The sequence below is a fragment of the Nycticebus coucang genome, chromosome 12 (assembly GCF_027406575.1).
Source record: "Nycticebus coucang isolate mNycCou1 chromosome 12, mNycCou1.pri, whole genome shotgun sequence".
Classification (NCBI taxonomy): domain Eukaryota; kingdom Metazoa; phylum Chordata; class Mammalia; order Primates; family Lorisidae; genus Nycticebus; species Nycticebus coucang.
In genome coordinates this window covers 70,305,573-70,328,621 of record NC_069791.1, presented here as the reverse complement: position 1 = coordinate 70,328,621, position 23,049 = coordinate 70,305,573, and the positions used below count along the sequence as shown (strand labels likewise).

The window sequence follows — 23,049 nt, the reverse complement described above, 5'->3', positions numbered from 1 at the left end:
CTATGGTGGTAAAACTGTGCGTAGAGGTCTGGTAAACCCCACTAAGAGCTTGGCAATAGAATTCAAGAGCAAAGCTACAATTCTGCAGCAAAGAGTTTTCAATGTGAAAAGCAGCTCCTGGGATGCTACTGGCTGGAAGGCATCAAGTGACTATGAACTGGAGCTGCTGGTCATAAGCTGAGCATTAGGTCAAAGTCATGTTATCTGGAGGACAGAGGATCTGTTACACAAAGGATATGTCACAATTGGGATCAGGCACAGGCAGTGACTACCTTGCACCTGCCTTTGCTACACTGACCCTGGCCTCCTGTCACTCCTCTGGATTCATGGAAGACTCCCTTTGACCAGTTAACGGAAGAAACCAGCAGGGTCTGTTTCACAGAGGGATCGGCTCCACATATTGGTCTGAACCAAAAAAGGCATTGTTTTACTAGTCTTAATCAGGGTGGCCCTACAGGCCAGCATAGGGTAAATCCCGTAGGCAGAGCTTTAAGCAGTATATATACATATACATACGTGTCTATACACATACACACACACACTTAATGGAAACAAGTCTTTATTAAGTAACTTTTAATATCAGAAGAACAAAACCTATAATTCTCTTTACAGCAATAGAATTAAAAAGCCTATTTGGCACTAACTTTGTATGGAGGGAGGAGTGGCCTGAGGCAAAGGTTTCATGGACTCCTGGGTTGTGGGAAGAGTAAGGCTGAGTCTGGAGACAAGATCTGAGGAAGACTTCAGCCTATGAACCAACCGACAGGAGCTGACACAGTGTGTAGTTCTTTGAGTCTTACATCAACACCATCAGAAACTTATCTCCAGCTGAGGTACAGTAACAAGGTGTCTGGGACGATAAGGTCAGTACAGATCTGGGATCCACTCCCCCCTCACCAAAGTTGGCGGATATGGAGGAGCCTTCCAGTTCAGCAGGATTCTTCATTTCCCTCTGGTGCCCACCAGGAGCATCTCTAGCAGGGGCACTGCATATCGACAATTAGCTGCTAATTACTAATTCTTATAGGCCTTCATTATGGTTAATATACAAACACAGTCACTAGCAAATGTACTGAGTTTCAGGTGGTGGTAGGACATCCAGATCTCCCGCAAGTTATTGTTAACAGTAAGAAAATTGTAGTTTTCAAAAACCACTGATTCTTTTTCAGCAATGCCCTACTCTCCCCACAATAAATCTGGCTAGTATGTGAAGACTCACCTGGAGCCTAATCTGATCTTCAAGATGGCATACAGGGCAGTTTTCAGAGATCAGAACTTGTACTAGACATGAAACTTTCTTATCCTGAATCCTGGATTGGCAGGGTGCGGTAGTAGGTGAAAAGATTATTACAGTGACTAACTTATCAGAGGTGGAAAAACCTGTCATAATATGAAGCCAAGCAGGTGATGGAAGGAAGGAGTGAAGTAGTTCAGTTTCTAGGTAAATCGGAGGACGTCCTGGCCAAAAAACATTATAAGGTACAGAGCAAAATATCTTAAGAGGTCTAAGACTGCAGTCAGAGAGAAAAGACAGGCTGGACTTAAGGTAATCATATTGTACATGACTTCTGGAGTTTCAGAAGGAAACTTGATTTTCATACTTTGGCATAGACAATAAGTGCCACCAAAATGTATACCTAAGGCTCACAAAATGTTACCAATAGTGAAAAAGTGTACTCAGTATGCAAGGGAAAAAACACAACCCAGACCATGCAGCTACTATACATACTCTACCTACCTCAACTCCCCAACATACACATTCACAAGTACCAAAAGATCTATTTGCCCCAAATTCAAACTTTCTAAAAGCTAAATCAGTAGGAATAGGAGGCATTACAATATGTTATAAATTTACTTAATCTGAATAAACTGTGTCCATGTGGCTCAATCCTTTACAAATTATAATTCTTGAATATATATATGTTAAAACAGTCAGATGTTTTTTTTTTCTTTAAGTACATAATTACACTGGATATGTATCAGTTTAACTATGCAATAGGCAATGCTGGCACGGTCTCCTAGGATCCAAAATGTGGGGTAGGGACTATGCCCCGGCCAGCCGGCAAGTGTATAACCTGCTGCCACGATCTGAGGACCTCTGTCTACCACATCACTGTGGAGTTCTCACTCCTCAGCCATCTCTTGATGTTGAGTGAAGCAAAATCTATCACTGAAGTTCATATGTAACAATAGGGCTTCTCCCTGGCATTCACGTTCTGAAGTTTAAAAAACCAGAAACAACAAAAAGCATACTTGACAGTTACAGTGCTTCTCCCTCGCCAGTGTGGACAACTCTTTGATGTTTGGAAAGATTTGACTTGCTACAGAAGGTTTTTCCACAATGATTACACCAATAAGGCTTTTCACCAGTATGGATTCTATGATGTTTATTAAAATTTGAGCTGTGGTTGAAGGCTTTCCCACATTCCTTACATTTATATGGCTTCTCTCCAGTGTGGAGTCTCTGATGTGAACTAAGACCTGCGTGCTGACTGAAGCTCTTCCCACATTCATTACACTGATACGGTTTCTCCCCAGTGTGGATTCGGTAGTGGCGAATGAGGCTGCCTTTGCCACTGAAAGCCTTTCCACAATCTTTGCATTGATATGGTGCCTCTTCAGTATGCATCCTCTGATGTTTAAGAAGGTCTGAGCTCTGACCGAAGGCTTTTCCACACTTACAGTCATAGGGCCGGTCCACCAAGTGTGTTCTGTAATGGAGGGTGAGGTTTGAGCTGTGGCTGAAAGCCTTCCCACACTTGGTGCATACATAAGGCTTCTCTCCAGTGTGTGTTCTCCGGTGTTTAGTAAGATTTGAGCTATTGCTGAAGGCTTTCCCACACTCAGCACATATGTAACGTCTCTCTCCTGGGGTAGGTTTAGTAGGAACTGATTCTGTACTTTTCTTGGATCCTCTATCTTTAATGAGGGTTTTTGTTCCTCTTTCCTTTTCAAGATTTACATGCTGCCTTTCTAACCTAGCCTCACATTTACTGGCAAAACTCACAGGAATGATATCTCTTTTAAGTCCATCTGCACAAGATTCCTCTTCAGAACCTTTCTGCTTATCTGTTGATTCCTCATTTTGGGTATTCGATTTACACCCTGAAACAGTAAGTAGAATAAGGATATGTCAGATGTTTCCTGTTTTGAGAAAGAAACTGTTACCAGGGAAAAAGGATCATCAGATAACACTGATGGACTCTGAAGGGTGACCAAATATACCTTTATGAGAGGTCACAATACAAGTCACATCAATACAAGTCAGTCATCAAATCTAGTTTATAACACCACACTCTCACATAAACCCCTGGCTGGAAGCTGTTACGGTATGATGAGTACTTGACTTTTTTTGCCAGGAAAAGAATGTCAAATACCGAGGGTAAAAAGCAGCATGTTGGGATGGAAGCACAGGGGATGAATGAAGCTCAGGCAGAGAGAAACAAGTGAGAATGATTGCTGATGGGCAATTAAAGAAAATGGCAAGACAAAGAAGAGGCTGAGTGGCAAACTCACAAAACCCATATTCCCACAGCAGCTGGACAGAAATGCAATCAAAGGGGACATTCAGCCATTTATATCATTCCAGCCCCAGATCCTTATCAGCTAGAATGAAAGTACTTTATCCCACGAGGGTTTAACTCTTACCATTAACTGGCTATGTTTTGTAATTTAGTTATAAAATTTAGTTATAAAGTTATACTGTTAGATTAGATGGGATCAGTTTACCTCCTTAGTGCAGCAGTTCTCAACCTGTGGGTCGCAACCCACAGGACTGTATTAAAGGGCTGTGGCATTAGGAAGGTTGAGAACCCACTGTCTTACAGCATCTCACTAGGCAGTCCCACCTCCTCCACTGCACAAAAAGGGGAGAAAAATTCACTCTGAAAAATGGACTCCCTTTGAGAACTTTCATCCCTCTGAGGGTATCGAAGCCTTAGGTAGCAAAGAACCTTCTTTTTAAGGCTTTGTTCCCTAAGTGCCTTGACAGTCTCTGTCTACCCAACATTCTCTTTTTTTCTTTTTTTTGACAGTCTCACTATGTTGCCCTTGGTAGAGTGCTGTGGAATCACAGCTCACAGCAACCTCCAACTCTTGGGTTTAAGCGATTCTCTTGCCTCAGCCTCTTAAGTAGCTGGGACTACAGGTGCCCACTACAACGCCCAGCTATTTTTGTTGTTGTTGTTGTAGTTGTCACTGTTGTTTAGCAGGCTCAGGCCAGGTTCGAACCCGCCAGGCCCGGTGTATGAGGCCTGCACTCTAGCCACTGAGCCATCTCCAGGATGAAGTCCAGGCTTCCTCTTGCATGGCTCACAGTAGAAATTGATTTTTCTCTTTCCACCTTTCTCATTTTTAATTCTGCAAACCATGCAGTCCTTGTTTTTTTTTCATTTTGCATTATAAAATACATCTTGGGTGGTGCCTGTGGCTCAGGAGGCACTGGCCCCATATACCGGAGGCGGTGGGTTCAAACCTGGCCCCGGCTAAAAACTGCAAAAAAACAAAACAAAACAAACAAAAAAACCCCAACAAAATACAGCTTTCCATTTAGCCTTTTCTCAGTGTTAGGAAAGGCTTCCTCCTTTTCTCATTTTTTTGGTTTGTTTTTGTTTTTGAGACACAGTCTCATTGTCACCCTGGGTAGAGTACTGTGGCATCATAGCTCACAGAAACTTCAAACTCTTGGGCTTGAGCAATACATTTGCCTCAGCCTCTCGAGCAGCTGGGACTACAGGCATGCTTTTTTCTATTTTTTAGTGGAGACAGGGTCTTCCTCTTGCTCAGGCTGGTCTTGAACTCCAGAGCTCAAGTAATCTACCTGCCTCGGCCTCCGAGAGTGCTAGCTAGGATTGTAGCCGTGAATCATCATGCCTGGCCCTTTCCCTCGTTCCTGAATTTGTTTCTTACATTGCTCACAAGCTAAGTGATGAGATTTCTCCTGTAAGAAAGGTGTATCTGGGTTGGGTGAAGTGGCTCACGCCTGTAATCCTAGCACTCTGGAAGGCTGAGGTAGGTGGATTGCCTGAGCTCACGGGTTTGAGACCAGTATGAGCCAGAGTGAGACCTCATTTCTAAAAATAGCTGGGTGTTGTGGTGGGCGCTTGTCTCCAGCTACTCAGGAGGCTGAGACAAAAGAGTCATTTGTGCCCAAGAGGGTTTGAGGCTGCTGTGAGCTATGACACCACAGAACTCTACCAAGGGAGACAAAACGAGACTCTGTCTCCAAAAAAAAAGTGTGGGCGCACCCATACTCAGTGGGTAGAGTGCTGGCCACATACACCAAGGCTGGGTGGTTTGAATCTGGCCCAGGCCAGCTAAAACAACAATGGCAAAAAAAAAAAAAAAAAAAATATATATATATATATATATATATATATATAGCGCGGGGTGTTGTGGCGGGTGCCTGTGGTCCCAGCTACTCAGGAGGCTGAGGCAAGAGAATTACTTAAGTCCAAGAGTTTGAGGTTGTTGTGAGCTGTGATGCCACAGCACTCTATCCAGGACAAGAGCTTGAGACCCTGTCTCAAAAAAAAAAAAAGAAAGGTGGTTTGGTACTCGTAGCTCAATGAGTAGGGCACCAGCCACAAGTTCAAGCTCGGCCTGGGCCTGCCAAACAACAATGACAACTGCAACCAAAAAATAGCCGGGCGTTGTGGTGGGTGCCTATAGTCCCAGCTACTTGCGAGGCTCAGGCAAGAGAATCTCTTAAGCCCAAGAGTTTGAGGTTGCTGTGAGCTGAGACACCACAGTACTCTATCGAGGGTGACATAGTGACACTCTGTCTCAAAAAAAAAAATAAAAGAAAAAAAAGAAAGGTTGTGTCCACACTTTTTCTCTACTCTCCTTATCTAATGAGTAAAAGATGCAGCTGTTCACAACTGCAACTTCCATCAGCCAGAGAGTATTTTTTCCCACCATTTGTAGGACCTTCTTATAAATCCATAATATCCATAGTACTGACCAGCTCTGTCCACTCTTCCCATAAACTTTGTGTATTCTAAAATAATTGTTGGTTTTTCAAATTGAACAGGCTGTCTTTTTCTTAGAACTAGTGATCAACTGTGTTTGAAGGCCAAAGAATGTACTCAAAATTGTCACTAACCTCTGTCATGGAATGAGAAGCATATTATTTTCAGACCACATTGATAGGCATATAATTCTTATTTCTGAAGATTCTTCTTTTTCAGATCACTTGGAAAATCTTCCCTAAGAAGACCTGTTATATATATTCATTGTATTGTATTCATTGTATGCAATTCCCAAGTAAGTTGAGTGTGTGTAGAACCTGTCAGTGTAGATGTGATAGTATGAACTACTTGTGCCAAATGAATCACTCACTATTCAAGACATAACTGGCAAATCAGGGCAAATAAAGACTTTTTGTTGTTGTTTCGCCAGAATAGGGAATGTGAGAAAACACATAACCATTTTCTGAATAACACAGGCAAAAAATTCCTAGGCTCCACTTTGTAAGCTTCTTTGGATTGTAACACTTGAATCTAATCCTTCCTTTGAAAACTACTGTGCTCTCTTCTATAGCCACATTTCTTCCCAGTACAAAAAGTTCTTTGCATTTGTTGTCAACATACTGGCCAGGTGTGGTGGCTTACGCCTGTAATCCTAGCACACTGGGAGGCCAAGGCAGGTGGATAGCTTGAGCTCACAAGTTTGAGACCAGCTAGTGCAAAAACCAAGACCCTGTCTTTACTAAAAATAGAAAAACTGAGGCAAGAGTTATCGCTTGAAGGGAGGGTAATGGGTGGGGCCACACCTACGGTGCATCTTAGAATGGGTACAGGCGAAACTTACTAAAGGCAGAATACAAATGTCTACATACAATAACTAAGAAAATGCCATGAAGGCTACGTTGAACAGTTTGATGAGAATATTTCAGATTGTATATGAAACCAGCACATTGTACCCCTTGATTGTACTAATGTACACGCTATGATTTAACAAAAAAAAAAAAAGTATCGCTCGAGACCAAGAGTTGGAGGTTGCTGTGAGCTATGACCCCACAGCGTTCTACCCAGGGTGAAAGTTTGAAACTTAAAAAAAAAAAATTGTTGGCAGTGCTCATAGCTCAGTGAGTAGGGCGCCAACCACATGCACCAGGGCTTGTGGGTTTGAACCCATCTTTGGCCTGCTAAAAACAAAAAAAATAGCTGGGCCTTGTGGTGGGCGCCTGTAGTCCCAGCTACTTGGGAGGCTGAGGCAAGAATCGCTTAAGCCCAAGAGCTGGAGGTTGCTGTGAGCTGTGACACCACAGCTCTCTACCAAGTGGGACATAGTGAGACTCGGTCTCAAAAAAAAAATTGTCAACATACTAACATTCTTCACTTTGCTCCCTTGGGTACACTCCCTGAGCTGCGACAGGAGGAACTAAATGCAGCATCCAAAATATTTAGAAAAAACAGAGATGAGAGAAAATATCCTTGAAGAATTGGGTTTTGTCTAGCTATCAATGGTAAAATAGTCATGAATTATGCCTTCAAATTCAGAGCCTTATTTAGTATTACACCAAAGAATGCCTTCACTTCTGATGAAACATCCTTCCACAAGTGCCACAATGAGTTAGTGGAGTCACCTTCTGTATTTTTTCTGCTGCATACATGTTTGTTGTAGTCACAATTTTACAAGTAAGATCAACTGAGAAATAGAGTTGGAAATACTAAATTTCAATTTTTGGCTGAACACTTTGAGGAAGGGTGTATCCCTGTTGTGGGAACATTAAGAGATCACCATCACCACCACAATAAACTTTCCAGCTCCTGTTTCAGGCTGCCTATTATTGTCACTTTTTTCTTCATCACTAGCTTCAGATTCACTACAACTAATATCACTGCATACAAGAAGAATTTCTTCATGCTCACTTTCATTACTAAACTCTCCTTCAACCTATCTTCCAAAATTCACATTGTAATATCATTATCACTTACATACCTTTTCCCTGCCATTTTCCTAGAAGTACAACTGTGTGACTACAATACATGATTACCTGTTCACATCAAAACACATGGCCTGCTGAGAAACAGAAAGATTATAACCTACTCATCTGTTTTTTTTTTTTTTTGTAGTTTTTGGCCGGGGCCGGGTTTGAACCCACCACCTCCTGCATATGGGGCTGGCGCCCTACTCCCCTAAGCCACAGGCACCACCCATCCTGCTCTATCTGGTGACTAGAGTCAGTACTACAGCGGAGTAGGTGAACAAATACAACAGAAAAACCCACGATGACCATCTTCTGACATGAGAGAACAGGAAAATCATTATGATGGACGTTAAGTTAACATCTTATTTTTATGTATTTATTTTTTGAGACAACGTCTCACTGTGTTGCCCCATGCTAGAGAGCTGTAGCTCAGCCTAGCTCACAGCAACCTCAAGTTCCTGGATTCAAGTGATCTTCTTGCCTCAGCCTCTCAAAGTAGCCGAGACTACAGGTGCCTGCCACAATGCCTAGCTTATTTTTTCTATTTTTAGTAGAGATAGGGGTCTCATTCTTGCTCAGGCTGGTCTTAAACTCCGGAGCTCAAGGGATCCTCCACCTCAGTCTCCCAGAGTAGTGGGATTACAGATGTGAGTCACTGCATCTAGCCTCTTAAATTTTTTAAACCAACATATTTTATAAAACATCTTTTCACTGATGTTTTATTATTGCAGATTATTTAAGGGTTCTGGTTCATGCTCCTTTTGCTGTGTCTCCTCACTCTTACTCTCTTTGGGCACTTTATAATTTTTATTTTCTAGAAAGTCTTCATTCTTTACTTTGCCCATCCGCCCCAGTAATTCACATAGTGCCTGAAATATTCTACAATTCACTGAAAGAATTCACATTTGCTTCTGCCAGGCACCCAGCACCAATGTGTTAATTTCTTGGCCTGGAGATTTCTGGACCACAGTAATACAGAGTCAGATTCGCCTCCCAACTGAGGCAAATATCCAGAGTATGCTTCTATTTCCTCTCAGAGCTCAGGCAGACTAATAAACTTCTTTACTATATCCCTATGCTAATGGGCTTACAGTTTTTGATCTAGTACATCTTTTTTTTGAGACGAGAGTCTCACTTTGTCAGCCTTGGTAGAGTGCTGTGGTGTCATAGCTCACAGCAACCTCAAACTCTTGGACTCAAGCGATTGTCTTGGCTCAGCCTCCCAAGTAGCTGGGACTACAGGTGCCCACCACAACGCCCAGCTACTTTTTTAAGGACAGGGTCTCTCACTTGCTCAGGCTGGTCTTGAACCTGTGAGCTCAGGCAATCTACCGCCTCAGCCTCCCAGACTGTTAGGATTACAGGCATGAGCCACCACACTTGGCTTCTGGTACATCTTTTTGTACTGAGGTATATTCTTTAAAGATTTTATGCAAAACTTTCAATACCAACTCCCCTTTCCTTGGAAGGGCTCAAGAATCTTGTTTCCTATGCCCCCTCTTTGGATACTAAAACCTAAGCCCTTTACTGGCTCTCGTAATCCTTTTCCACTTTCCCCTTTGGGTAGTATTGCCAAGTGGCTATGCCGAAAGAAATGGAAAATAACACTGACCAGATCTATCTTTGACTATTTTTATCTTTAATTACCCTGGAAAACTCCAAAGAGGCCTAACTACCTAGAAAGGGGGATGGTATTAACCATAAAACGTGAAGAATTTAGCAAACAGTTTGATTTTTTACTTTTCCCAGAGAATGTGATTTTTAATAGGGTTCAAAACTGTTTCCAAGACGGAATTTCATATATTTCTGAGAGTCCTGGACTCTTCTCATAAAATCACATCATATACACAAATAGTGGTCTATATCACCTACACTTAAATCCTGGTTTGAAACTATTAATATTTGGAATAATGTACCATATTTTTACAAACATGAAATTAACATTAACTTTGTTTTAACAATTTGGTTATAGGCAGGGTGTGATGGCTCACGCCTCTAATCCTAGCACTCTTGGAGGCTGAAGCGGGTGGATTGCTTGAGCTTACAAATTTGACACCAGCCTGAGCAAAAGCAAGACGCTGTCTCTATTAAAAATAGAAAATCTGAGGCAAGAGGATTACTTGAGCCGAAGAGTTAGAGGTTGCTGTGAGTCATGACCCCCCAACCCCCAGGCACTCTACCCAGGGTGACAACTTGAAACTCTGTCTAAAAAAAAAAAAAAAAAAAAAAAACAAAATTATAATCCTTTAGGTAAATGAAGGTATATAAGACTAGAACCATTACTGAAAAATAACACAGGGGATAACCATTTATGACCTCTGATACTGTTCTGTAAACTATGATTTGTGTAAATTCAAGCTGGGGAGTCACCTTAATATACCTTTGACTTCCAAAACATATGCTCCACCTCTTTTCATAGCTTCAGTGATGAACTCCCAATTATTTTCCATTTGGCCTTCCCAGATCCATTCTAAACCCTGTCCTGGGAAGATGACCTAAAGGGATACACTGCCTCATTTCTCCTGCCCTCTGGCAGTCAGCTGTGTTTGCTAAAGGGGAACATCAGCAGAAGATCTAAGGGTATGAGTAGGGGGAAGTTGGGGTATTTATTCCCTCTGTCATCTCCTTACCCAATGCAAGGGCCTACAGCCAGAGCAGCTATCAAGTGATCCCTCCCTGATGGCTATCAGGTTCTGGTAACAGCTCTCCTCTCCCCCTTGTTCCTTTAGGCTCACATGTAGTAACATGTGTCTGGGGTAGTGCTATCCTTTACTGTTTAACTCATACTATCTACACTTCAATGAACAGTTCCTTTATTTAATTTATTTATTTTTGAGACAGAGTCTCAAGCTATCCCCTGGGTAGAGTGCCGTGACATCATAGCTCACAGCAACCTCCAACTGCTGGGCTTAAGCGATTCTCTTGCCTCAGTTTCCCAAGTAGCTGGGACTATAGGCACCTACCACAACGCCTGGCTATTTTTTGATTGTAGTTGTCATTGTTGTTTGGCAGGTCCGGGCTGGATTTGAACCTGCCAGCTCTGGTGTATGTGGCTGGCGCCTTAGCTGCTTGAGCTATAGGTGACGAGCCATGAACAGTTCTTTTATTACACTCACTTCAACTGACCCTTTAGGAGTTCCATGCTAGGATCCTGGCTGAGACAGTTGTACCTGGGGGAAGGAAAAGGAACTACTTCCACGTGGTCAGTTTGACCAGTTGAGTCAATCCAGGAATCACCTCAGAGCCAGGAATTACAAATTATTCTGTTTCTTCAACCACAAAGGCCTAGTGAATTGAGCAGGAGATTGACAGATGACCCGTACCTTGACTCTTCCTTGGATCTTGAGTGAAATCCTGCTCCTCACCAGTCTCTTGGATGTATAGAGGTCCCCAAGAGTCATACTTCTGACTGGTCTCCACTGGCTGTGGCTGCACACTGCTCAGGGATTCCTTTATTGCTCCTGAAGATGACATCTTCTCCCATATCTGTTTCTGTTCATCTGGAGGAGCTGAGACCTAGAAACAATTAGGAACGACTGGGTTTGTGCACAGCTCACTTAAAGAACTAGAATAAAATTCTGAGGACAGCTATACAGAACCTTTGGGAAAGAGAAAAGAAAAACATCCATGCTATTAATTCCCAAGGCTAAAGGTTAGTTTAGGATAACAGAAGAAAAATAGGAGCAAACACGGTTTAACCCAGTAGAAACTTCCATCGAGCTAATCTTCTATGGAAAAACTTTTGGTCTGCTAGAACATTGTGCTCCCAATCTCCTAGAATAAAAAGTTTTCCCCTGCCTACCTGGTGGCCTGGTTCATCCAGTTCCCGCTCCAGATCTTCGAGGAGAGTGACAGCCTCTTCAGCGCTCTCTGGGCTGTGCTCCTGCACCCAGGCCTGGAGCTCCTGGGGCAGGATGGTCAGGAACTGCTCCAGCACCAGCAGCTCCAGGATCTGCTCCTTGGTGTGGATCTCAGGCCTCAGCCACTCGCAGCACAGCACACGGAGTTGGCTCAGGGCCTCCCGGGGCCCAGGAGTGTCATGGTACCCAAATTGCCGAAAGCGCTGGCGGAACATCTCCAGGCTAGGAAGGCATTTCCCTTTCTCTTCTTCTTCAGCTTTCACAATCACTGGCCCCATCTGCTCCTGTGGAGGCCTTGGGCTGAAAACAGTGGCCATGCCCAGCACCTTGGTCATAATATGAACTCCAAAACAGCCTCACTAAAGATGGGACTCTGTGCAGCAGGAATATTGGTTCCTTTGGGTTTCTGGTTCTTTGAAGGCCACGCGCTTAACCTAAGAAGACATAGTTACCATAAAATTATCAAAAAGACGACTGCCTTTTGTTTTAATTTTCATGACCTTACACTACGCATAAGAAATTATGAAAATTATGGCCACCATAGAACTATCATGTAAGAGTGACTGTTTGGAATCACCTCAGCATATCCTACTTCGATTTTACTCTGTCTCTACTCTCCTAAAAAGTACAGTGTGGCACAATTTTAAGATTAACTTTGCTTTAAATCCTGTTTCAAGATCTCACAACTATAGATATCCTGGAAGGCTGAGATTTCAACAAGTTATCTGCGGGCTAGACATCATCTGTTTAAACCTAAGCCATTCAGCTTGAGCATTAAAAATTTACTAGTCAAATGACTGAGCTTGTCAGTGTCAAAATGGTGGCATTTACTAGTCTATTTAAAAATAATTGAGTACAGGTCAGGCATGGTGGCTCACGCCTATAATCCAAGCACACTCTGGGAGGCCAAGATGGGTGGATTGCCTGAGTTTAGGAGTTTGAGACCAGCATGAGCAAGAGCGAGACCCCATCTCTAAAAAAAGATAGCTGAGTGTTGTGCACCTATAATCCCAGCTACTTGGGAAACTGAGGCAGGATTGCTTGAGCCTGCTGCGAGCTATGACACTACAGCACTCCATTGAGGGGGACAAAGTGAAACTCTGTCTCAAAAAAAAAAAAAAAATTGAGTATACTTAGTGATGTAATTTTGAGCTTCACTTGGCCCATTGAATTAGAGCATCCTGAAGTTTTTAAATGTCCTTTATCTTTTTACAGAAAGGCAGGTGTAACACAGACAGATTAGACTAAAAGTAGCATATACCCTTATAGAGGCATTTATTTTGATAAGATATGTGTTTTGTTGAGAAGAAATTGACAAGAAAAATATTAAATCAAAATAAATGACACAAGCAGTCAGGAGTGGTGGTCCAAGCTTATAACCCTAGCACTTTGGGAGGTTGAGGCGAGACAATTACTTGAGGAAAGGAGTTCAAGACCAGCCTGAACAACATAGTGAGACTCCGTCTCTATAAAAATTTTTTAAAAAAGTTAGCTGGGGGGTGGCGCCTGTGGCTCAGTCAGTAGGGTGCCGGCCCCATATACCGCGGGTGGCAGGTTCATACCCGGCCCCGGCCAAACTGCAACCAAAAAAATAGCCGGGCGTTGTGGTGCACGCCTGTAGTCCCAGCTACTCGGGAGGCTGAGGCAAGAGAATCGCTTAAGCCCAGGAGTTGGAGGTTGCTGTGAGCTGTGTGAGGCCACGGCACTCTACCGAGGGCCATAAAGTGAGACTCTGTCTCTACAAAAAAAAAAAAAAAAGTTAGCTGGGGGGGCCACGCCTGTGGCTCAAAGGAGTAGGGCGCTGGCCCCATATGCTGGAGGTGATGGGTTCAAACTCAGCCCTGGCCAAAAACTGCAAAAAAAAATAAATAAATAAAAATAAAAAGTTAGGGCTGTGTGGTTGCTTGTACTTACAGTCTCATCTACTCAGGAGGCTGAGGCAAAAAATGTTTAAAAGTATTTTATTTATTATTTTTTTGAGACAGAATCTCACTTTGTTGCCTTGAGTAGAGTGCTGTAGTGTCGCAGCTCAAGGCAACCTCAAACACTTGGGCTTACGCAATGCTCTTCCCGCAGCCTCCCAAGTAGTTGGAACTATAGGAGCCCGCCACAATACCTGGCTATCTTTTGTTGTTGTTGTAGTTGTCATTGTTGTTTAGCAGGCCCAGGCTGATTTTGAACCCACCAGCCCCAGTGCATGTAGCCAGTGCCCTAACTGCTGAGCTATGGGCATGCCCCAAAAGTATTTCTTTTAAATTTTCAATTTTCTAACTCTTTTGGTCAGTTAATACATTAAAATACCAAAACATATAAACATAATTACTTCTATTTTCTTCATTTGCCAAAAAAGTGAAGTCAATTCATTCAACCTTTACTGATCATCTGCCCCAGGCTTGGTGCCAGGGCTGCAGTGAAGAATGAAACAGACACACCCCCACCCTCATGCAGCTCTCAAATTGGTGGGAGAGATGGAAAACTAATGAGCAAGCAGACAACATAATCAGTCTATCATTACTAGAAAGCCTCATTAAATGTACTCTGAAAGAAAAAGACATACGTTAGTCTTACATACTTGTGACTGGCCTTCTGAGCATGTTTTCAAACTTTAAGCCCCACCTTTCATGTTACATAGTATTCTACACTGGAGTTGGATAATCTAGAGCTAGAAAATTCTTGTAGTCTCAGTAAAGAAAAACGGATAAAAAATCTACAGGCGAGAAGAACAGTGGTTTATACTTTGAGAGAGTGAGGCCGGCCAGAGGATCACTAGGGGCCAGGAGTTCATCTCTACAAAAAATTGCATGGTGGCACACACCTATGGTTCTGGTTGGTTGGAAGACTGAATCACTTGATCCCAGGATGTGGAGGCTGCAGTGAATTATAATAATACCACTGCACTCCAGCAGTCTGGGTGCAAAACAAAAAATCTATATAGATATTTGTTACATTGGTAACAATAGTAAAGACCATAGCCAGGTGTTGTGGCGGGTGCCTGTAGTCCCAGCTACTTGGGAGGCTGAGGCAAGGGAATCACCTAAGCCCAGGAGTTGGAGGCTGCTGTGAGCTGTGTGACGCCACGGCACTCTACCAAGGGCGATAAAGTGAGACTCTGTCTCTACCAAAAAAAAAAAAAATTAAAGACCATAAAAAGGATCTATACGTGGCTTATAAAAACTGAAGATCAGCAAATAAGAGTTGTAGACAATCTAAATCTAAGGCAGGAGCTAGGCATGGTGGCACATGCCTTTGATCCCAGACACTTGGGAGGCCAAGGCGGGGGGATTGCATGAGCTCAGTAGTTTGAGACCAGCCTGAGCAAAAGCAAGACCCTGGTCTTCACTAAAAATAAAAAAATTAGTCAGGTGTCGTGGTAGGTGCCTGTAGTCCCAGCTACTTAGGAGAGTGAGGTAAGAGGTCTGCTCAAGCCCAAGAGAGTTTGAGGTTGCTGTGAACTATGATGCCACCCATGGCACTCTACCCAGGGTCACAGAGTGAGATTCTGTCTCAAAAAACTAAAACCAATCATTCTTTGGTCAAATAAATCTGCACCCAGTATACTAATGGAAAGTCCAAGTTTAGGAATATTTGAAAACTGAACCAGCGGAAGAGCAATGTCATCTAATTTTCTAAAATAAAGGCATGAGCACCAAAGGATAAAACAAGAAATTAGTAGAGGTAATAGTGCTGGAGAGCATTCCTTAGAAATATTTAAAAGGGACTATCTGAGTGGTAGGGATTAACTTAACGCAACTGTTAACAAAATTTCATACCCTATCCAGAGGACACCCCAACAACAGTAAAGAAACCTGTTTGGGCCACTTGGCTTATGTAATCTAGCCTAGGAAACTTAGCAAAACACTAGGGGTTACACAGTACCCAGCCACATCAAGCAGAAAGCATCACATAGCAGTCTAACATCCACGTGGGATATATTCTAAGAACCTGGTGAATCCAAATTCACAGATGCCACTATGGCTAGCACATGACTGCCTCCACAAAATACGTACAGTCACAATTACAAAAGAAAAAGTTTCCCTAGATGTTGTTGCTGGCAAGTTGGCTGGGTCAGCTCCCCAGCTAAGCCATTATCCTGGCATATCAGTTTTGCAGTGCACACAATTCAAATGCACAGTGCAGCAAGACCACAAATGAGTAGAGGGCTAGGTGCATGGGTCCCTTCCTCCACGCTGCACTTACTCTCTTTGGTGATTTCATCCAGTTGCGTGGCGCTAATAACTGTCTGTATACTTACAACTGCCCAACCTGTACCTCCAATCTGGACCTCCTTTCCTTCTGAACTCCAGACTCATACAACCAACTACCCACTTGACGTTGCCACCTGGATGTCTAATAGGTGTCTCCAGCTTAAAATGTCTAAAATGAAACGCCATGAAGGCTACGTTGAACAGTTTGATGAGAATATTTCAGATTGCACATGAAACCAGCACATTGTACCCTTTGATTGCCCTAATGTACACAGCTATGATTTAACAATAAAAAAAATAGAAATAAAATAAAATAAAATGTCTAAAATGGAATTTCCCATCTTTCCCCCAATGCTGCTCATCTCAGTCAATGGCAACTCCACTGTTCTGTTTACTTGGACCAAAAACCTGGAGTCACCCTTGACTCCTCTTTCACATTCTACATACAAACCAGAAGGAAATCTTGTTAGTTTTATTTAGAGTTCAACCATATCTTGCTACCTCCCACACTATTGCCTCAGTCTGTCATCTTTGGCCTAAAGCACTGCAATGGCCTAACTGCTCCCTTCAGTCTATTTGCAACACAGTAGCCAGAGCGAGCCTGCTAAAATACAAGGGAGGGTAGGCGCGGCAGCTCATGTCTGTAACCCTAGCATTTAGGGAGGCTGAGGCAGGAAGATGGCTTGAGGTCAGAAGTTTGACACTAGCCTGGGCAACATAGTGAGACCCTGTTTGTATAAAAAAAAAAAAAAATTAGCTGGGTGTGGCGGTGTGTGCCTGCTATTCCAGCTACTCAGGAGGCTGAGGCAAGAGGATCACTTGAGCCCAGGAATTTGAGGTTGCTGTGAGCTATCATGAGCCACTGCACTTCAGCCTGAGCAACAGAACAAGACCCTGTCTCAAACAAAACAAAAATCCCCAAGTCAGACGCCATCACTCCTCCGCTCACACCCTTTAGGGCTTCTTGCTTCACAGAGGAAAAGCCAAAGTTACCACAATAGCTAAAAGAGCCTCACATGATCTCAGCCCTATTACCTCTGACCTCATCTTGTACTTCTCCTCCTCCTCTTCATTCCAGCCCCCCCACACACACACACTGTGCCTTGAATATGAAGGGTGGGGGACACACTCCCACTTCATAGCCTTTGCACGTGCTGTTTCCTTTGCCTAACTCCCCTCCTCCAGACTCCATATACCTCACTCTCACCTTCTTCAGGTCTGTACTCAGAAGTTACCACAGAGACATCCTGGGTCACCTGTTTTAAATCGCATACTACCCTTTCTCACCCTAGAACTCTTGAGCCCCTTCTCTGCTCTTTTTCTCCACATCACTTATCATTCTACAATATACTATATACATACACACTGTATGTTCTACTTTTTTTTTTTTTAGACTATTTCCTTTGATGGGGCGCAGGTGGCTCATGCCTGTAATCCCAGCACTCTGGGAGGCTGAGGCGGGTGGAGTGCTTGAGCTCAGGAGCTCAAGACCAGACTGATCAAGAGTGAGATCCTGTCTCTAAAAAATTGCCAGATATTGTGGTGGGCACCTGTAGTCCCAGCCATTTGGGTGGTTGAAGAAAGAGGATACCTTGAGCCCAGAAGTTTGAGGTTGCTGTGAGCTATGATGCCATAGCACTCTACTGGGGGCAATAAAGATTCTTATCTCAAAACAAAACAAACCACCAAAAAACTTTCTTTGCTTGAGTATCAACTCTGGAGGGCAGGGTCTGTTTTGTGTGCTGCTCTATTCCAAATGTCTGTAACACCCCCGGCATCTTGCAGGTGCTCAATTAATGGAAAGAATGTGTATAGATCTCTGAGGTTCCTGTAAAGTAGTCAAAACTGTGAAAACAGGTTTAAGAAAAATATTATCAATACAAATTCAATACTGACACCAATATTACAAATTTAAGCATTTAACAAAAATATGGTAGTATAAACTCATGTTTAGCTTTATACAGATACAGTTGAACACAGAATTAGCTAAGTGTGTATATATGGTGTAGTGCACACATACATATTTCCTAGCTTTGTTTGCAGTGAAGACCTGAAAGCAAAGACATCCAGTAGCAATCAGCCCATCCAGTTCTCAGTTCTTGGTTTCTAAATAATGTTCTGCAATGAAAAGAACCAAAAACATAGAAAAGTGGCTGATTCTTGGCTGGAAAATAGATATTCTGGCTGGAGAATAGATGAGCCTGGAGCATTTTACAGTGCCAGAAAGTTTCCAAAAAAACAAAATGATGGGGGCATGTCAAAGGGACACAGAAGCCAACCTTAGAGAAGAAGAGACAAATCTGCACACAAGAATTTTAAATAATTTCTGTAGATACTCCCCCCACAAGGAGGTGGAGCTTAATTCCTTGCATTTTAAGTGTGGGGTGCACTTACGACTTGCTTTCAAAGGGTTTCATGGAAAGAGGTGGCAGGAAAGTAACTAGAGTGCAAAATCTGATAACCACTACCTCCCGAGGCAACCAAGGTTAAGATCATCAGTGGTGGGGCGGTGCCTGTGGCTCAAGGAGTAGGGTGCCGGTCCCATATGCCAGAGGTGGCGGGTTCAAACCCTGCCCCGGCCAAAAAAAAAAAAAAGATCATCAGTGGTAAGTCATGTTCATGGCACCTACCCTGACATATGATGGGCACTTTACCTCTGCGTCTGCCTTCCCAAAAGCCCCAGACCCTAATCTAACCAAGAAATATACATCAGACAAATATATATTCTTCTCCAAAATATCTGACCAGTAACTTCCTAAACTGTCAAGGTCATCAGATATAAGGAAAGAGTGCAAAGTTGTCACTGACTAGAGGACACTAAGTAGACACGAAGACTGATGTAATACGGTGTCCTAAATGGGATCCCAGAACAGAAAAAGGACATTAGAGAAAAATTAGCGAAATCTGAATATACTGTGAAACTTAATTACAATGTACCAATATTAGTTCCTTACTTGTGACAAATAAACAGTAATGTAAGGTGGTAACAGTAAGGGAAACTGGGTGAGAAGTGTATGAGAACTTACTGTATTATCTTTGTGGTCTTCTATAATCTAAAACTATTCTAAAAGAAAATGTTTACTTAAATAAAAAATTATGGGGGATTGGAGAGAAAAAAAGCAGCTTTGGTTAATGCTGTTTCATTATGGAGGGTTGCTAAGGAGAAATATAGCTGTTAATGTCAATAACATTAATGATTTTAAAGCAGATTCTTAGACTTAACTGGACATTTAAAAAGTTATGAAGCCCTTTTCTGATTATTTTTAAAAAATAGGTGCCTGCCTTTTCTCTAGGTAGGAGCAACAACAGTAACCTTTTCCAACAACTTTCAGAACATTGGCCTATTAAAAAGTTTCTGGCAAATCTGTTTTAAATGTAACACAAAGCCTATTATTAAAGTCAACCAAATACTTTTAGCTTTTAACTAGCTGACAATATTATGATAGTATCTCCTTGTCCTTTGAAATCACACAGGCCATCTTCCTGTTTGGCAATTTTATCTCTGAAGGCAGAGGTTTAAAATACACCCTTTAATATCTTTGAATGCAAACAAAGTCACAACCCGGCCTCTGCCTCACCATTCATTCTCATCATTCCCCTTCTCATTCTCTATGCTCCATCAATCCCCAATACTTGTGGCAAGCTTCTATTTGTCTTTCAAGTGTCTGTTTAGCAATTAATCCAAGAAAAAAGATGCTTAACTTTATTTTTAAGAAAAAAATGCAAATGAAAGCTACAACAAAATGATTGCATGCATCAAATTCATCAGGTTTAAAAAATTTGATAATACACTATCTTGACATTTTTTTCATTCCTGACACCAGGAATTTCACATTGTTGTCTAAAGGTTCCTATAGGAATGCTCTCCAAGCCTTGGCTTCTGAATTTTTTGATAGAAAACCAAAGGCTTCATAACAAACTCACATTGTCTTCAGACAGGGGATTGCCTTTTTTTTTTTTTTTTGAGACAGAGTCGCTGTTGGTAGAGTGCTGTGGCTTATTGCTCACATCAACCTCAAACTCATGGGCTCAAGAGATCCTCTTGCCTCAGCCTCCTGAGTAGCTGGGACTACAGGCACCCACAGCAACGCTTGGCTATTTTTAGAGGTGAGGTCTCCCTCTAGCTCAGTCTGGTCTAAAACTCCTGAGCTCAGGCAATTCACCAGCCTTGGGCTCCCAGAGTGCTAGGATTACAGGGTGAGCCACTGGAACCTGCCTAGTGATTTATTTTTTAAAAGCTATCTAAAATATTTAGCTCAAGAGGCCCATCAATGTTCATAGTCAATAGCAGGCCTTTGTTTTGTTCCCAGCCTCCCGCCCTTAATGGCAATTTTCCAAAATTCACAGGCCCTAAATCCATTCTGGAACAAGAGGCATAAACAAAATCAAATTATCAGCTTGGGGCCTGTCGCTCAAGTGGCTAAGGCACCAGCCACATACACCAGAGCTGGCGGGTTGGAATCCAGCCTTGGCCTGCCAAACAACAACAGCTACAACCAAAAAATGGCCGGGCCTTGTGGCGGGTGCCTGTAGTCCCAGCTACCTGGGAGGCTGAGGTAAGAGAATCGCTTAAGCCCAGGAGTTGGAGGCTGCTGTGAGCTGTGATGCCACAGCACTCTATCCAGGGTGACAGATTGAGGCTCTGTCTCAAAAAACAAACAAACAAACAAACAAACAAAAAAAATCAAATCATCATAGATTCTAACAATTGAACAGCACTTATTAACCAGTACTAGAATGCCTTTAATATTTCTCTCTCTCACTGAAACTCCCAGGCATGCAAATTAGAAGCACTAATTATTGAAGCACCAAATTCTACTGTTGGATGGTTTTACTTCTTACAAGGTCTTCTTTATGCTGAACCAAATTCTGCACCACTTCAAAGATCTTAGCTTGGTCCTAGACTCACACTCACTTTCTCCATAGTAGCTTTCAATATTTGAAAACAAGCGTCTTGCACAGTTCAACGGGTGAGCTTCCAAGTACCTCACCCACCAAATCACCCTTCTCTTGACACTCTATAAATGGTTTTCTAAAAATGTGTTTCTATAGCCGGGCGTTGTGGCGGGCGCCTGTAGTCCCAGCTACTCGGGAGGCTGAGGCAAGAGAATCGCGTAAGCCCAAGAGTTAGAGGTTGCTGTGAACCGTGTGACGCCACGGCACTCTACCGAGGGCGGTACAGTGAGACTCTGTCTCTACAAAAAAAAAAAAAAAAAAAAATGTGTTTCTAAACTTGAGCAGATCCCTGTTACATTTATGCCTTCTAACATTAACAAAGCCCGGGGGGGACTAGTAACTCCCTTAGACTGGACACTATCCAAGATCTCTACTGAGGTTCCCACTCGCTGGGAGCATCTTCCCATCTATCGGCCTCCAGTTAAGACCCCTGCTTTAGAGAAAAAGGGAAAAAAAGCGGCCACGGTCAGATTGATAGACGTGTCGTCTTAGGCAGCGCACAGAAACTCTTCTGGAACGCCATAGAGACAAGGTTTCATTTGTTGAAGCCCTGGGTGGAGCAAAAAGGCTTTCCAGGGAGTCGGCGCCTCCACCAGCTGGGGCTGAGGCTGGGCGGGGCAGAAGGGCTTGTTCCCACATCCCTCCTATACCGGTCTAGGGGCGTCCCTGAGGCCATAAATGCTAAGCCCGCTCCTTCCTTCCCAACCTTCCAGCCAAGGCCCCCCTCTTCCACGCGCCACGCTAACCGGGTGCCAGCAGGATCACCGTGAGTCAGAACAGCCCCAGGAGCCGGGAGAACACACCACGCACCACGGGACGGCGGGACCGGAAGTGCGTCATAGTCCCGCCCGCGGAGGGGCTTGTGGGGCTGCGGCGGCCCCTCTAGGAAGTCTGCAGGTCATTTTGCATCTCGATGTCTCTGGCCTCGCTGGCAGCTGAGACAAGTCTGAGAGAAGATGTCTGGTCCCCCAAGGTGAACGGTCCCAGACCTCGCCTCTGTTTTTACCAAAGATGATCGGTTCTCCCTCCCCGCTCCGAAGCCACGGGACTGGGGGCAAGCGAGGGGGGCGGCCACCTCAGTTCAGCTCGTGGACTTCCAGTTCACTTGTGTACCCCCCGGCCCATCACCTCGTGAGAACTGGGTACAGGTTTGTGGACATGGAGCCCACTCTTGGCCCGTAAAGCCAGAGATTCGGGTTATGGTGACAGTTATCTGAGTATACGTGCGCACTTGAGGGTCCTCAGCTTCCTGGGCAGAAATCCCAGGGGCTGAGCTTCTGCTGAAGGAGCAGAACTGATGAAATCTCTGGGTGCTCTTGCTCAGCTGCAGGGTTCCAGACTCAAGATTCTGTGTTTTGGGTGCCTGTTTCACCCACTCCGGTCCTCAGTGAGTTTGGTCCTGCAAAACTCACACATGATGAAAGACAGCAACATGCCTGCACAGGGAATTCCCTGTCTAAATGCATATAAATTTATACATGATATCATTTTCCCCTGATGTTTTCTGGGATCATTTTTGAAGTTTATTGTCAAAGACATACAAAAATAGAGAAAATGACATAATACTCCTCGTATCCACTGGCCAACTTCAACAATTATCACTTGTCAAGCTTTTCATTCATTCTCCCATGCACTTCCCACTGGATTATTTTGAAGCAAACCCCAGACAAAATTATCATTTTTCTAAGATGATTATTATTATTGTTTCCTAACATGACAGTCTTCCTCTATCACCTAGGCTGGAGTGCAGTGGTGTCATCATAGCTCACTGCAACCTCAAACTCCTGGGCTCAAGTGATTCTCTTGCCTCAGACTCCTGAGTAGCTGGGACTAAAGGTGTGCACCACCATGCTCTGCTAATATGTTTCTATTATTACTGGAGACAAGGTCCACCTCTTTCTTAGGATGGTGCTTTTAATGGATCCTTCTACCTTGGCCTCCCAGAGTACTAGGATTATAGGTGTGAGCCACAGGACCAGGACTTAAGATTTTTTTGTTTGTTTGTTTAGAGACAGAGTGTCATTTTATTGCCCTCGGTAGAGTGCCGTGGTGTCACAGCTCACAGCAACCTCCCAACTCCTGGGCTTAGGCAATT

At 43.4% G+C, this 23,049-nt stretch overlaps 1 protein-coding gene across 2 annotated transcripts; it reads right to left on the bottom strand.

Annotated features, from left to right (window-relative positions):
• Positions 1-527: 527 nt before the first annotated feature.
• On the bottom strand, positions 528-21,775 carry ZSCAN21 (zinc finger and SCAN domain containing 21). 2 transcript variants are annotated; one of them, XM_053557345.1, is made up of 5 exons: positions 21,701-21,775; positions 11,736-12,227; positions 11,257-11,449; positions 3,008-3,105; positions 2,259-2,711 (listed from the first exon to the last, which is right to left on the bottom strand). In XM_053557345.1, exons 2-5 carry the CDS (start codon positions 12,126-12,128, stop codon positions 2,685-2,687), a joined length of 711 nt encoding a protein of 236 aa, XP_053413320.1. In that variant the 5' UTR covers positions 12,129-12,227; positions 21,701-21,775; the 3' UTR covers positions 2,259-2,684. The 2 variants fall into 2 exon arrangements, with proteins under 2 accessions (XP_053413319.1, XP_053413320.1); XM_053557344.1 differs by having other exon boundaries at positions 528-3,105.
• Positions 21,776-23,049: the final 1,274 nt, after the last annotated feature.